General features: G+C 32.6%; 1 protein-coding gene across 1 annotated transcript in view; it reads left to right on the top strand.

The window, feature by feature from the left end:
• The window catches only part of BMPR2 (bone morphogenetic protein receptor type 2), a 202,134-nt gene that overhangs the window by 145,548 nt on the left and 40,207 nt on the right, over positions 1–16,379 (top strand). The window contains exon 4 of the mRNA XM_051983764.1: positions 13,829–13,939. Within this exon, the coding sequence (XP_051839724.1) occupies positions 13,829–13,939 (111 nt within the window). The remainder of the gene's footprint in view (positions 1–13,828; positions 13,940–16,379) is intronic.

The following is a 16,379-nucleotide window of genomic DNA, read 5'->3' as shown; positions in this document are numbered from 1 at the left end:
CCCTAAAGTCATGCATTAACATATACTTGATAAGGCAGAAAAATGAATCCTGGATGCCTTTTCTATATCCTATTTTTTGTTGTTGTTTGTTTGGTAGTTTAAGCACTTGCCCTGTCATCTCATATTAAGACTATTGACAGGAAATTTTTTTTTAAATGAGATAAAGAGATAACTATTTTAAAATGCATCATTTTATCAAACTTTTCTCTAAAAACGTATATAATTTCTTGCCATCTGGGGGAGGGGGTGGAGGAAGGGAGGGGGAAAATCAGAACAGAAGTGAATGCAAGGGATAATGTTGTAAAAAATTACCCTGGCATGAGTTCTATCAATAAAAAGTTATTAAAAAAATAAATAAAATAAAAACGTATATAAATGTATTATCCATATTTTATGCAATACTATCTAATTGGACATTTAATCCCTCCAATCATTAACATCAGCTGCATTAAAACTACTTTAAGGAATTTAAATTTAAATGTAGATTTTTGGAGGAATTACTTTTATTTCTAATTCCCCCTCCCAATTAATTAATAAAAGCCAATTTTATTTGCAAATTTTCTTGAATCTTGGATTTTTATTCTTTCCCATATATAAGATTATATTTTGTGTGATGTAATGGAAAGAGCATTGTATTTAGAATCAGAAGTAGCATCAAACATCAGTTGGAGAATGGTTGAGTAAATTATGGTGTATGAATGTCATGGAATATTATTGTTCTATAAGAAATGATCACAGAATCAGAGGCCTGGGGAAACTTACATGAACTGATGGCTAAGTGAAAGGAGCAGAATCAGGAGATCATTGTGCGTGGCAATAGCAAAATTTTCCGATGATCAATTCTGATTGACATGGCTCTTTTCAACAATGAGATAACTGATGTCAGTTCCAATGATCTTGTGATGAAGAGAGCCATCTGCACCCAAAGAGAGGATAGTGGGAACTGAATGTGGACCACAACATAGTATTTTCACTCTTTTTGTTGTTGTTTGCTTGCATTTTTTTCTCATTTTTTTTTCTTTTTGATCTGATTTTTCTTGTGCAGCATAATTGTGAAAATATGTATAGAAGAATTGCACATGTTTAGCATATATTGAATCACTTGCTGTCTGGGGCGGGGTGGAAGGAAGAGAAGGAAAAAATTAGAACACAAGGTTTTGTAAGTGTGAATGTTATATATTTTTATAATAAAAGGTTTTAATTAAAAAAAAAAAGAAGAAAAGAAGATTCTCAGGTTACTGTTCTCTGACCCATTTTCCAGGCCAGTTTTTAGATAGTATTTTAAAATAAAAGTATTTTAAAACCTTAAATTTTCTTCTGTTTTTCAATCATTTGATTTTGTTTTTATATTTCTTTTTGTCTCATGGAGTCCTTACCTGCTTTTTGACACATTCTAATTTTCAGGGAGTTCAATTCTTGGTTAAAGTTTATTTTCATTTCTTTTAAACTATTAAATTTCCTTGTCACTCTTCTGTAGTATTTCCTTTAATATGAAATTTTATAAAATGGCTACAAGAATATCTGAAATAAATGATACAAGATACAGTATTCATTTCACTTAGATATTCTTGTGGTCTTTATGGCCAGGGCATTTTTTCCCCACTCTGAAGCTATCTTTGAACTTTTTAAGCAGTTACTCTCTTCCACATTTAACTTCTTGAGTTTCTCTGAGTCAGTTATGTTTCTTCATTCTGTTTAATGTGCTATTCTCTTCTCGATTCATGCTTTGTGCTTGAGTCAGACTTTGCTCCTCCTTAATTCCTGGATGGTGTATACAGGCCCTACTTGGCCCTGAATGTGTAACAACTAAGCCCCTCCTCCTGCTGGAATTTCTGTGTTTTGGGTTAATCTCTTGGTTGCTAAATTTACATTTTGTCTCTGGTACCTTCTCTGGCTCCAGTTTGCACAGACCCAGAATTGGCTCTATCTCTTGCTATGAGTTTTTCAGATCTCAACTAGATGTTGTTAGACTAGTAATAGGCTTCCTGAAAGACCCTCAGTATTTTACCTGGCTGATGCTGCCCTGACCCTTTCTCTTATTGTGCCCGAGGCATAGGCTGCCTGGGCACTGTTGCTTGGATGCAATCAGACCTTGTCTCCTGAGATGCGTTAGGCGCTTTAGGTGGAAGGGCCTGATCACTACTAAAACTATTCTGCTGGGACTGGGGCAGTTCTGTTTGAGTATTGCCTAGTTCGTCTACTTCTCTGGGTCTTTCCATTTATCCTGCCTTTTCTACTCTTAAGGGCTTTGCCAGGGATTCTGGCATAATTTTTGTATAGTCCTAGACTGCATGAAGATTTCATAACTTGCTTCTCTTTTTCACTGTTCCTTCTGATGCATCTTTTTTTTTTTTTTTAAGCTTTCCTGGACTATTTATGGGATTTGCCATCTTTCTCTATGAGCCAAAATTTAGAGTCACAAAGCTTTAAATCCCAACTCTACTATTTGTGTGACTTTAGTTTAAATTTGTTGTTTGTTGTTTGTTCAATTGTGGCCAACTCTTTGTGATCCCATGGACATATCAGGCCCTTCTGTCTTTTACAATGTCTTAAAGTCTATTCAAGTTCATATTTGTTGTTTTCCATGATACTGTCTATCTCATTCTCTGTTGTCCTATTGCCCCCTTTTTCTAATTTCAATCTTTACCAACATGAGGGTCTTTTCCGATGTGGCTCCTCTTCTCATTATGTGGCCAAAGTATTTACACTTCAGTTTCCATATTTGACCTTCCAGTGAATAGCCAGAATTAATTTCTTTGAGTATTGACTAAATTTGATCTCCTTGAATTTCAAGGGACTTCCTTGAGTCTTCTCCAGTACCACATTTTGAACACATCAATTTTGCAATGCTCAGCTTTCCTTATAGACCAATTATTACAGCTATCCATTGCTTCTGTAAAAAATCATAGTTTTGACTAGACAGACCTTTGTTGGCAAGGTGATATCTCTGTTTTTTTTTTTTAGCATGCTGTCCAGATTTGCCATAATTTTTCCTCCAAGGAGCAAGCATCTTTTAATTTCATGGCGGTGGTCACCATTTTCAGTGAACTTTGAGTCCAAGAATATAAAATCTGATATTGCTTTCATTTTTTTCCTCCCTCTATTTGCTAGGCACTTAAAGGGGAGATGGAGTACCCCACATGAGGAACTGCCAAAAGGCTGATTTGACCAGACCTTAGATTGTGGATAATAAGGCATTGTCTGATCAGTGTATTATACAATAAGGCTAGAAAATAATATTTAAGTCAGATTGTAAAGGCTATTTAGGTTTGGATCAGATTGTGATAGAATGAGATAGAAGGATTCATATCTGATCCTGGAAGCTTTTGGGATTTATAAGATAAGAAAGCAAAATATTCAGAATTAAATTATTTTGGGAACTTTTTATAGGATTGTAGTGGTGAGAGAGTTGAGATAGAGAAATCAATTAGAAGGCCAATAAAATGATCCAGGTGAAAAGTAATGAGTGACTGAAATGAGGTACTAGCCATGTAGGTAGAGAGAAAGGAATTGATGCAAGAGCTATTGTGGAGATAGAACTGACATTGTTTGATAACTGATTCAGAACTTAGCACAATGCCTGGTACATAGTAGGTGTTTATTAAATGTTTATTTACTGACTGATGAATTGTATATGTGGCCTGAGGAGGAGTGAGAAATCAAAGAAAATGAGTATAGATCGACGGTAATAAACAGACATTGGATGTTCTCTGTTGTCCTGAGCTATAATCTTAGTTTCTTATCCCTTCTGCTTCCTATAACACTTTAATCACACTAATAGGGGTCCTCAAACTTTTTAAATGGGGGTCAGTTCACTGTCCCTCAGACTGTTGGAGGGCCAGACTATAGTAAAAACAAAAACTTTGTTTTGTGGGCCTTTAAATAAAGAAACTTCATAGCCGTGGGTAAGGAGGATAAATGTCCTCAGCTGCTGAATCTGGCTGCTGACCATAGTTTGAGGACCCCTGCACTATAACCTTGCACAAACCATGTGAGTCAATTAAATTACTGGTGTGAGTACCATTTTCATTTTCTTTTGTCTAAGTTTTCAAAATGAATTTCAGTTTCCCATAACTAAAAGTTACTTTGCTGTTGCATTTTCTACTTAACCACTTTGGCAGGGTGCAATGATTTTCTGTCTAACTGTCTAAGCCCTTAGAGACTTCATATTTTTCTCTTTGGACAATGTATAATTGATAGTTTAACTCTGGCATCACTTTTCAAGATCTTATTTATTGTTTTTTTCTGCATGAAATCTGAATCTTCTTAAGAAGCATTCTATTATTCTACTGTGTATTCCAACTATTATTGCCTCCTTTCTTTCACAACGTGAATATTTCATCACTTAGAGTATGTTTGCCCATGTGAATATGACTGAAGTGATTGCTGTTTTGTGAACAGATCTTTCTTACCAGTATTCACATAAAGATTATTTTTGAATGTGAAGCTTCTTGCAGAGTTTGTTTGCTGTTTTCTTATTAGACTGATAGTCAGGCCCAAATATCTATTCCCAAAGAATCTTCTGCTTCCTTTTTGTCTCCTTTTTAAAATGTTCTCTCCACTATTATGGTTTCCAGAAGCTTTTGCAAGTCATTTAATTACTTCAGTGAGCCCTGTTTTTCTCATTCAGTTTACCCTAAAAAAATTATTTTGAGTGTTAATTTTCCTTGTATATCTAGCTAATGGAATTATAATGTAAGGAACATTATTTCAATTATTTGCCTTGCTATTTAGTACTCAGAGGCTAAATGAGTAAAAAAAAAAAATGATAGTTTTACTTTGTGCTTTTGGTGATTGTTTTTCCTTGGTATACAGAATCATTGGATTTTTGGAGCTACATAGGACCTTTAGGAATTATCTAAACCATTTTTGTCTTTTTACTCATTAAGAAGCAGGTTGAGAGATAAGTGTTTTACCCAAGGTCACATAACCTATTGACTCATGATAGAATATGGATTAAAATACAGAACTGGAAAAAAAAAAAAAAAGATCACTAAGCTAAAATTGTTTAATCCAAAAAATACATGGATAAATCTGTTTTGTGCCTGCTTGTCTTCTTTGAATTTTACAAAGTGATGGCATGATATTCTTTGTCTTACTAGGGCACTTCCCAGTAACTATTGTTAGATTGAGATACTGTAAAATGTGAGAAGTCTCATCATAGCAATGAAAAACAAACCTTGAATCGTGGTCATTTTTCTGTTCTCAAGCTTAGCACTTAATATTAAGGCACAACAGTTATAAACTAACTAGTTTTTACTAATAATAACATTAAATGAAAATGACTTATAAAACAAATTATTACATTTGCTCATATGAATAGGCTTAATGACTCTGCATATTTTAAACCTTTGTAAACTGTATAGGATTATACTCCTTCCCATTATTTACATTACACTAAGTTTGTGGCTCATATCGTAGAAATAGTTTTATTTAAAAAAAAAAAAAAAGGCCTGATCAAAGGATATGAACAATTTCCAGATGATGAAATTAAGACCATTTATGCTTATATGAATAAATGCCCTAAATCACTATTGATTAGAGAAATGCAAATTAAAACAACTCTGTGGTACCACTTCACACCTCTCAGATTGACCAAGATGACAAGAAAGGATAACAATAAATGTTGGAGGGGATGTGGGGAAAACTGGTATATTAATTCATTGTTGGTGGAGTTGTGAAATGATCCAACCATTCTGGAGAGCAATCTACAATTATGCCCAGAGGGCTATAAAACTGTTCATACTCTTTGATTAGCAGTACCATTACTAGGGTCTGTATCTCAAGGAAATCATAAAGGAGGGAAAAGGACCCACATTTTGTAGCAGCTCTTTTTGTGGTAGCAAAGAATTGGAAATTGAGTGCATGCCCATCAATTGGAGAATGGCTAAACAAGTTGTGGTACATGAAGGTAATTGAATGTTATTATTCTATAAAAAATGATAAACAAGATGATTATAGAAAGGCCTGGAAAGATGTACATGAACTGATGCTGAAACAAGCAGAACCAGAAGTATATTGTACACAATAATAACAAGAATGTGCTATGATTATGAAAGCCTTGGTTCTTCTCAGTGGTTTCAGTGATCCAAAGGAATCCCAATAGACTTTGAATAGAAAATGTCATCTGCATCCAGAAAAAGAACAAGGAGATTGAATGTAAATTAACATATGCTATATTCACTTCTTTTTTCTGTATTTTTATATCTCCCATAGTTTTTCCTGTTTGCTCTGATTTTTCTCTTCCAACATAATTCATAAAACAATGTGTATTAAAAATCAATAAACTAAAAAAAAGCCTTGTGTATAGTTTTCTCCTAAAAGTGTGATGCTATACAATTTTTCACTTGCCCTGTTTGTTTACTTTTATATATTATTATTCTTTGTATTGACCCCATTTAATTTTAATTTTCTGTCCTTCCTAAAATAGGACTGTTTCTATACAAAACATTGAAATGTAACTTAAATATAGGACACTAAGGTAAACTTGATATAACTGCTTTAAGAAAATTAGACCTTTTTTTAAGGTACTAGACTCTAAATTTTTTGAAGGCAGGCATTATTATGTCTTATCTAAACTTTGGCATGGTTTACCTTTCTCCTAAGACATTTGTCTGCATAAAACTGGATGATTTTGGTAGGTTTAGTACTTCGAGCTATATAGATTTACATTTACTTTTCTTTAACAGACTTAGATCTGGAAATTACCCCCAGAAATTATTTTCCAGGAGAGAAACCGAGAACAAAAGGAAATAAATGACTTTTCCAAGATCAGACAATTTATAGTAATAGCCAACATCTGGTCTTCTTACTCTTGGTTACAGCATTCTTTCTACTCTACTCTGCTGCCTCCATGCTTAGGCTGTTACCCTCTGAATCCATGAATTTATGACTTCATTTTAAATACTTATCATAAAGAATTTTCACTCCAGGCAAAATTTTCCAGAAATAGAAAATGATTTGAATAAATAGAAATTTGGATCTGGAAGATGAAAGTCATTTCTGACAGATGGCAAACAATCTAGTTTAATGACCATTTATTAAGCATTTGACAGTCATGTCTTGGGCCAAGAAGGGACCAGATAACTTGTTGGAAAGGCAGCACAGCACCAGTTTGAAATTGGTGGATTTGCAGTTAGGAAGAAATGGTTTGTGTTCTACCTCAGACACTTAATAGCTGTGTGACCCTGGGCAAGTAATTTAACCTCCTCAGCTGTAAAATGAAGATGATAACAATAGTAACTTCACAGAGTTGTCATGGGGATCAAATGAGATAAAATATGTAAAGCACACTTTAAGCCTTAAAATACTATATAAATGTAAGTTATTATTAGAATAATGTTACGTAAATCCAGAAAGGCAGGATGATGTCAGACTGTAGAAGTTCTTGGATTTCTTAATAAATAAAGCATTTGTAGATGGTAAAAACTTATGGAAAAGTTTACGTCTTGTCTGGCATGACTTCCCTTTTCCCCTATCACCCAACACAATGCCTGGACATACTAGGCAAGAGTAAGATATTAAGATCTATGAATTAGGAATACTTTTATGACAGTGATAGAAATCCATCTATCAAATAATTACATCTATCAAATCTTATATTCATTAAATAATTTAAAACACCTGAATATGTACATATGTATACATAAAGAGGGAAAAGATCATCTATGAAATGAAAGGGTTGGATTAAATGAGCATTAAAATTCATTTTTAGCTCTAAAGGTATGATCCTGTAACACTCAGCCTCATTAAATTTATTTTTGCCTCAGGGAATTATGAAACTATTAAGAGTGGGATCCATAAAATTGTAGATATATTCTTTATTTATCATTGCCGCTCTCAGACTTTGCCTTCATCTCTAAAGATTATATATTTATCCACTTATCTGATCCAGATCCCTGTCAGCCATCTTGTTCCTAAGTAATTTCCCTCTCTTTTGAAAGAATGCAATACCTGAACAACAGTCTTCCTCTCTACACCAAACTCCTCTAGCCTTATACTTGAGGATTTGAATATATATTTTGAAATATTTTTCCACTCTTAAAATCCTAGGAGAAAGCAACATAATTCCCCCCAATGATATTTTATAAAAGATATAAAAAGAGCACCAAACTGAGAAGTTCACATGATTGGAATGTTCAAAACAGAATTCTATTGAAACAAAAAAATTGATTGGTGGAGTGAGTATCACTTGAAAGTGATTTTCAACTGAAAATATTCACTTGAACTATATGGTTCGTAGATAGAACACATACAATTTTGCATAGAAATACATAGAACTCAGCAGGGAAAGAGGAAGGAACAGGGAGAGAGAATTGTAAGAGGGAAGACATATCCAGGGAGTGACTAATCATAAGCAAAACAAACTATAAATTCAAAGAGGAAAATTGTGAAGGAGAAAAGGTAGCAGTCTATGACTGGTATCTAGATGAGGGGAAGAGAAAAGGAGCAAGGGATCAGAAACAAACTTCATTAAGCAAAGGGCACTAGAGCCAAACATAATCTTCTCCCTCTACCCTCTTCATTTTTGTAAAGAGAAGATGGCAAAGGAGCAAAGAGGCAAACAGAGAATAGGATGGGTGGAAATATAAAGTTAATAATCATTACTGTAAATATAAATGAGATGAAACAGAAATTGATATCTGTACAACAGAAAAAGATAGCAAAATAGATTAGAAATCAGAACTCAACATTCAGTTTACACAAAACACATTTGACATAAATAGAATATTATAACTTTGAAGTAAAGAATTGGGGCAAAATATATTATGCTTCAGCTAAACAAGAAAAAAATCAAGATTAGCAGTCATGATCTCAGATAAAGTAACAGCATAATAAATGATTTAAAAAGATAAACAAGGAAACTACAATTTATTGAAAGGTACTTTGAAACAGAGCTTCTTAAATGTTTTCTATTTGTGACCCCTTTTCACCTGTGAAATTTTTATGTGACCTTGGGTATAAGATATATAAAATAGGTATATAAATCAAACATTTGTTGATAATAAATCATAGTTTCATGACCCCCACATTCAGTTGCAAGACCCCATATAGGATCTTAAACTACTATTTAAAAAACTGGGCTATATACAATGAGTTAATATCAATTCTTTACACATGCACCATTATGTACCAAATGCTTGGCTTCTAAATATTTAAAGAAGAGGTTAAACAAGGTACAGGGGAAAATAGTCAAATTATGATGGTAGATTACTCCAGTATATCCCTTTCTAAAATTAGATCACTTTAAGTTAAATTTGAATGCTTTTAAAAAATTTAAGTTCTGGAGGCAGCTAGGTGGTGCAGTGGATAGAGCATCAGGCCTGAAGTCAGGAAGACCTGAGTTCAAATGTGGTCTGACACTTAATACTTCCTAGCTGTGGGACTCTGGGCAAGTCACTTAACCCCAATTGCCTCAGGAAAAAAAAAAAAAAGTTCTCTAATTTCAAGTTAATTTAAATTTAAATAAATAAAAAAATTTAAAAAAATAAGTGACTGAATATAATTTTTCTAATGATAGCTCTCTGGTAGTTATTAAATGGAAATAAAAAGGATCATGTATATGTATTTATGCAGTATGTATGGTGTACCTTTACCAAAACTCGCTAAGTATTTCAGTATAAAAACCTCACAATTTCAGAAAAGTAGAAATATTAGATATTCCCTTTATTGACCACAATGCAATAAAAATTATATTTATTAAAGAACTGTGAAAGAAAGGATTAAAATTTAATTGATAAGTAACCTACTCTTAAAAAAAAGGTGTCAAAGAACAAATCGTAGAAACAGTAGATAATTTTAGTAAAAAAAAAAGTCACAACCATGAAATAACATGAAAAAATTTTAGGGATACAGCCAAAGCAGTATTTGGGGAAAATTTTTATTTTTCTAAATATTTAAATCAAAACTAAATTTAACAGTATTAAAAATGAAAGAGGAGAATTCATAACATATAAAGAAGAGTTAAGGAGTTATGAAGAGTTAAAGAATTTAGATTAGAGACACATCTAACTGCATGTCAGTCCAACCAACAACATAAATGACTTAACATTTACAAATTTACTTTCATATGAGCCCTTCCCTTCTCTGACATAGTCTCTTGCCCTGATGCAGGCCTTCATCACTTCACCACATAACTACTTAACTATTGCTATTTTCCATTAACAGCCTAACCAAATAAAGGAAATAATCATCATCTAAATGAGAAAAGCAGTCATCACCAAAACATAAATCTTGATTTATCAACATAGGAGCAAAACAAAAAAAATTTAAAGAATGCTTGTGTAGAAACATTGCCTAGAAATTATTTTAATAGGAAGAAGCTGAACATAAAAACGGAGAACAATATATTCTGTATTTGCTTTGTGTATTAAAATGCATTCAATTAGACTAGGAAGGTACATCAGTAGAGACACTTCTAATTCAGCCTTTTCAGAGATCAAATCTCATTCATTTGGAAACAGGAGTAATTAAGATACAACTGCTTGATTTTTTTAAAAGAGGAAAAGAAACCATATACAAATAGTTCACCTGGAACAAATCCCATGGTTTGCTGATTCTGATCTTTGTTTTTTGACAGCAACACTAAGGAATGTGTTTTAGAAAGATATAGCTATCTTTCCTGGTCAGCCTCAAAATTATTTCTTCCTTTGTAATTTTCATGATGTCATTCTTTGAAAATCTAATCCAAATTACTAACTTTGTCAAAGCTTTTAGATACCAAATTATACAAACACAATTTTCTCATTTCAGTGTAAGTCCTTTAATGAGAGTTATCATGTCCAGGATTTTGAGGTCATTAACTTTCCTTGGTTAACCACTTTTCATATTCATGCCATTCCAACAATGGAATAGAGGAAAATATTTTAATAATTTATTGAGGGGGGGAGTTAAGATAATTTTTGAATAATATTACACAAAAAACAAAATTTAATATTCATTTTTAAATGAAAAATTAAATTTTAATTTTAAAATTTTGCATTCCAAATTCTTTCCCTCTCTCTGCTTCTTCATCCTTCCCTGAGATAGTAAGCAATTTAATTTAGGTGGTGGATGTATAATCATATAAAACATATTTCTATGTTACTTATGATGTAAAAGAAAATACAAACCAAAAGAAAAAAAACCCACTTGAAAAAATGATTATACTTCAATATATGTGCAGCCTCCATCAGTTCTTTCTCTGGAGGTGGATAATGTTTTTCATCATGAGTTTTTTGGAATTGTCTTGAATCACTATTCCTGAGAAGACCTATGTCAATAAGTGATCATAGCACAAGTTGCTGTTACTATGTATATTGTTTTCCTGAATCTTACTTAACTTTGTATCATTTCATGTAAGCCTTTCTGATATCACCTGGTCATCATTTCTTAAAGTATAATAATATACTATTACTATCATATACCACAACTTGTTCAACCATTCCCTAATTAATGAACACCCCCCTCAATTTCCAATTCTTTTCTGTCCTATTAACTAATCTGATAGATGTGAGGTAGTACTCCAGAGTTTTAATTTGCATTTCTCTAGTCAATAATAAGTTGTTTTTTTTTTTTCTGTGACTATAGATAGCTATGATTTCTTCCTCTGAAAATTGCCTATTTGTCATTTGACCATTGGGGGGATCAAAATTGGAGAATGACTGGTATTCTTATAGGTTTGACTCAGTTCTCTATATATTTAAGAAATGAGGTCTTTATCAGAGATACTTGATATAAAAATTGATTCCTTATGTGGCTCTTTTCAACAAAGAGATGATTCAGGCCAGTTCCAATGGTCTTGTGATGGAGAGAGCCATCTGCATGCAGAGAAAGGATTGTGGGAACTGAATGTAGATCACAACACAGTATTTTCGCTCTTTTTGTTGTTTGCTTGCATTTTGCTTTCCTTCCCATTTTTTTCCTCTTTGCTCTGATTTTTCCTATGCAGCATGATAATTGTGGAAATATGTAAAGAAGAATTGCACGTGGTTAACATATATTGGATTACTTGCCATGTAGGGAAAGGAATTGGGAGAAGGGAGAGAAAAAATTTAGAACATAATATTTTGCAAGGGTGAATATTGAAAATTATCCCATGCATATGATTTGAAAATAAAAAGCTTTTATTTTAAAAAATTGGTTTCCCAGTTTTCTATTTTCTTTTCAATCTTGGTTGCTTTGATTTTATGTAAAAACTTTCATCACAATTGTCCATTTTATATCTTGCAATGCTCTCTATCTCTTATTGGTCATAAATTTGTCCCTCCTCCATAGATTTGACAGATAAAGTTTTCCTTGCTTTATGGTATCACACTTTCTATCTAAATCCTTTACCCATTTATTTTTATCTTCTGAATCCAATTCTCCCTGTGCAACAAGAGAACTGTTCGGTTCTGCAAACATATATTGTATCTAGGATATACTGCAACATATCTAACATATATAGGACTGCTTGCCATCTAGGGGAGGGGGTGGAGGGAAGGAGGGAGGGGAAAAATCAGAACAGAAACGAGTGCAAGGGATAATGTTGTAAAAAAAATTACCCTGGCATGGATTCTGTCAATATAAAGTTATTATTAAATAAAATAAAATAAAATAAAAAAAGGTAGCCCAAATTAAAAAAAAAAATCCTTTACCCATTTTGACTCTATCTTGGTAAATGTTATAAATCTTGATATATTCCATTTTTAAAAGTGCTTTCCACTTTTCCCTGCAGTCTTTGTCAAATAGTGAGTTCTTATCTCAAAAGCTTGGATGACAGGTAATTTTGAAAAGGAAAAATATGAAAGTAATTATTGCTGCTATCATGCAATTCACAGTAACATTGCAAAGGAACATTGGATTGGGATCCAGCATACTTATTTTCTAATCCTGTCACTTGTATAACCTTGGCCAATTCAGTATTTCCAAATCAAGGTTTTGACATCTTTATAATAAAAGAGTTAGATTAAATGATCACTAAGATTCCTTTTATCTCATTCTGTGATCCTTTGATTCTGAACTCCAGTGTCAAAACAGCCAGCTACTTATGGATCCTTTATCCTTGGGAGTATGATAGCAATTAAATGGTCATATTATATGTGTGTAACAGCTATTGACACTTCTTTCAGCATTGCTTCCCTTGAATTTCGTGGTTGTTTCTGTAGTTCACATCTCACCAACTTCCTCTCAAAAACATTGACTTATTAGATGAGAATTACATATGTATTTTTGTTGTCATTTTACATAGTCCTCCTGATTTTTGATTATCTAGAACCCTACCTAACATGTGTCAGTTTTCCAACCTTTTACAAGAAAATTTATGGTAAGGTTTTTTAAAATGTATTTTATCACTAATTTATTGGTTTTCCATTTATTTACTTTTGTCTTTGTTTTTTAATGCTATTGAAGGCCATGATTTTTTAAAGATAATTGCTTTTTTTTGTAATTGTTTTTGTTCTTGTAGGATTTAATGTAATTTAAGAACAAGCATTTAATTGATTTTCTACTTATTTTTTAAAAAGATTTTAGTACTACTATTTCAAAGTCCGATTCTTTTTGTATAGCAAAATAATTGTATGGATATGTATACATATATTATATTTAATTTATACTTTAACATATTTTACATGTATTAGTCAATCTGCCATCTGAGGGAGGCAGTGGGGGGAAGGAGAGGGAAAATTGGAACAAAAGATTTTGCAATTATCAATGCTGAAAAATTACCCATGCATATATCTTGTAAATAAAAAGCTATAATAAAAAAAAGAATAACTAATCAAGAAAAAAATAAAAGATTTTAGTACTCTACAAGAACATATCTTCTTTTAAAATGTGGTATAACAGTTTCTGATTTTTTTTCTCTTAGGTCCTCCTCATTCATTTCATCGAGATGAGACAATAGTAATTGTCCTGGCATCAGTTTCTGTATTAGCTGTTTTAATAGCTGCCCTATTCTTTGGATATAGGATGCTGGCAGGTAAAATTTCATTTACATTTAATTAAGCTTTTGTTTGCAGTCACTACCACTCAACAAATATTTACTAAGTTCCTAACATAGGCAAAACTCTATATTAGGAGGTAGGAACTTGATAAAATTGAGCATGAACTGATGCTCAGTAAGTTCATATTTTAATCCTGTCTATGCTTTGGAGTTAAGGGGGTTTTTAGGGAATATGAACAGGTACAGAGATAAGGTGATATACAGTAATTAGGAGGGAAGGACAAGTATGTCAACTTAAGGGTGAGGCCAACTTGTTGTTCAGATTCCAAACCATATCAGGAATTTACAGAACTCAGTCCAAGAGAGAGTCCTGAATCAGACAATTTTGGGAATACTGAAAGTTTTCAGGTTCCTGCTTAAGCTTTTCCTGAGAACCTAGAACTATACAGCATTCAAGAAAGAGCAACAGGATCAATCCAATATTCCCTAAAAATATGCAGAGCATGGCCCTAACATAAAGTCTATGTCAGGAAGTTGGAAGAATGAGCAAACAAAAAGAATCCCACCATAAAAAGCCATGATGGTGATGGGGATGCTCAAGATGAAAATCCAGAAGAGAATGACTTTAAAAGGAACACAAGGAAAGCCTCAAACTAAAACAAATTCCTGGGCACAAATTCAATTAGAATTCCTGGAAAAGATTAGTAAGAGTTTAAAAATTAGTATGAGAATTCAACTCACATAATACCTACCCAAATTACCTTTACCTAACTGATATATTAGCTCTCATTTTTGCTTCTGTAGACTTTATTAAAGACACTTCTCTCCTTCCTTTAAAAAAGAAAAAGGATAGATTTATTGTTTTAGGCCTCAATAGAAGTCATATGTTTGCCTACAGGGGATCGTAAGCAAGGTTTTCACAGTATGAACATGATGGAAGCAGCAACCTCTACCCTATAAGTAAAGTGAGATCACTAAAAGAAAAAAAATGAAAAAGGAATGAGATAGATGTGAGGGAAATAATTAGAAAGAAAATTAAATTATCAAAGTTTTAATTATAAAACCTTACCTAAGGAAAAAAGCTGCCTGAAAATTAGAATTGACTATATAGAAGCCAGTTACTCTATAACACAAGAATCATGAAAATAAATTCTAAAGATTGAAAAATAGAAGAAAAAATAAGTTATCTGATAGCAAAACAACTGACCGGGAAAACAGATTGGGAAGAGCGGGGTTTAATAATTATTGAACTACCTGAAAATTATAACCAAAAAAAAGAGTCTAGATATTCAGTTTCAGGAAAAAGAAAATTGCCCAATTCTCTTAAAACCAGAAGACAGAGTAGAGATAGGCTTCTTCAGACTCACCTAAAACAAACTCCAAATGGAAAAAAGCTTTGAGGAATGCAATAGCCAAAATCCAGAGCTCCCACATCAAAGAAAAATACTGCAGTCAACCAGAAAATAAATTCACAGAGCCAGAGAAGATTTCACACGATTTTGCAGCCTTAACTTTAGAAGAGTGGATAGCTCAGAATACAATATTACAGAAAGTTTTATATTTAAACTTATATCCAGAAAAAAAAAGTGCATATGAGGTAAGGGGAATGGACTTTTAATGAAATAGAAAACTTCCAACCATTGCTGATGAAAAGAGTTGCATAGAAACGATGAAGTGCAAACATTAGTTAGGAGAAAGATAAAATGAACAAATAAAATGGAGCATAAATGAACAAATAATTATAAAGAACTAAAAAAGTTACATTGATTACATTCTCATATGGAGAAATGAATGTGTCCCTTCAACTCTACCCTCATCAGGGTTCATAGAAGAATACTAATTAGACAGAAGCCATGAAGTTTAATGTCTTGTTTTCTGTAATACCTTGATAATCTTAAAAAAAGAATGGAAAAGCGGAGTGGAAAGGGAGAGAAAGTTTAGAGGAAATTATTTCACTTAATGAGTGTGTATAAGTAGATATCAATGCAAATAAAGAAGAAAAGGTCAAAGGAGTAGCTCAACTTCATTCTAATCTGAACTGGCCTGAGGAAGAAAAAATACAATTGTGCTATATAAATGTGTTAGAATAATTTTGAAGAAGTTTGAGAAAACTTTTATGAACTATTAGCAGAGCGAAATGAACAGAACCAAGAGAACAAGTTATATAATGAGAGCAATATTGTAAAAACAACTTTGAAAGACCTTGGGACCATGATTAAAGTAATAACCAACTTTGATTCCAGAGAATTAATGATGAAATATGCTAACCACATCCTTTTTAAGGGAAAAGATTCAAAACTTCAAAATAGGACTAAAAAAAGTCATTGTAGAAATTTATTTTGCTTGCCCATAAAACAGGACTTTATTTTCTTCCCCCCTGTTCCCCCACCCAATGGGGTAGGAGAATGCTTTTGAGGAAGAGAGAGTTCATTGATTAAAAAAACAATAATTTAAAAAATTAATTTCTTGTTTTCTT

Source organism: Antechinus flavipes, chromosome 3 (assembly GCF_016432865.1).
Source record: "Antechinus flavipes isolate AdamAnt ecotype Samford, QLD, Australia chromosome 3, AdamAnt_v2, whole genome shotgun sequence".
Taxonomy (NCBI): domain Eukaryota; kingdom Metazoa; phylum Chordata; class Mammalia; order Dasyuromorphia; family Dasyuridae; genus Antechinus; species Antechinus flavipes.
This window is presented reverse-complemented; position numbering and strand designations above follow the sequence as displayed.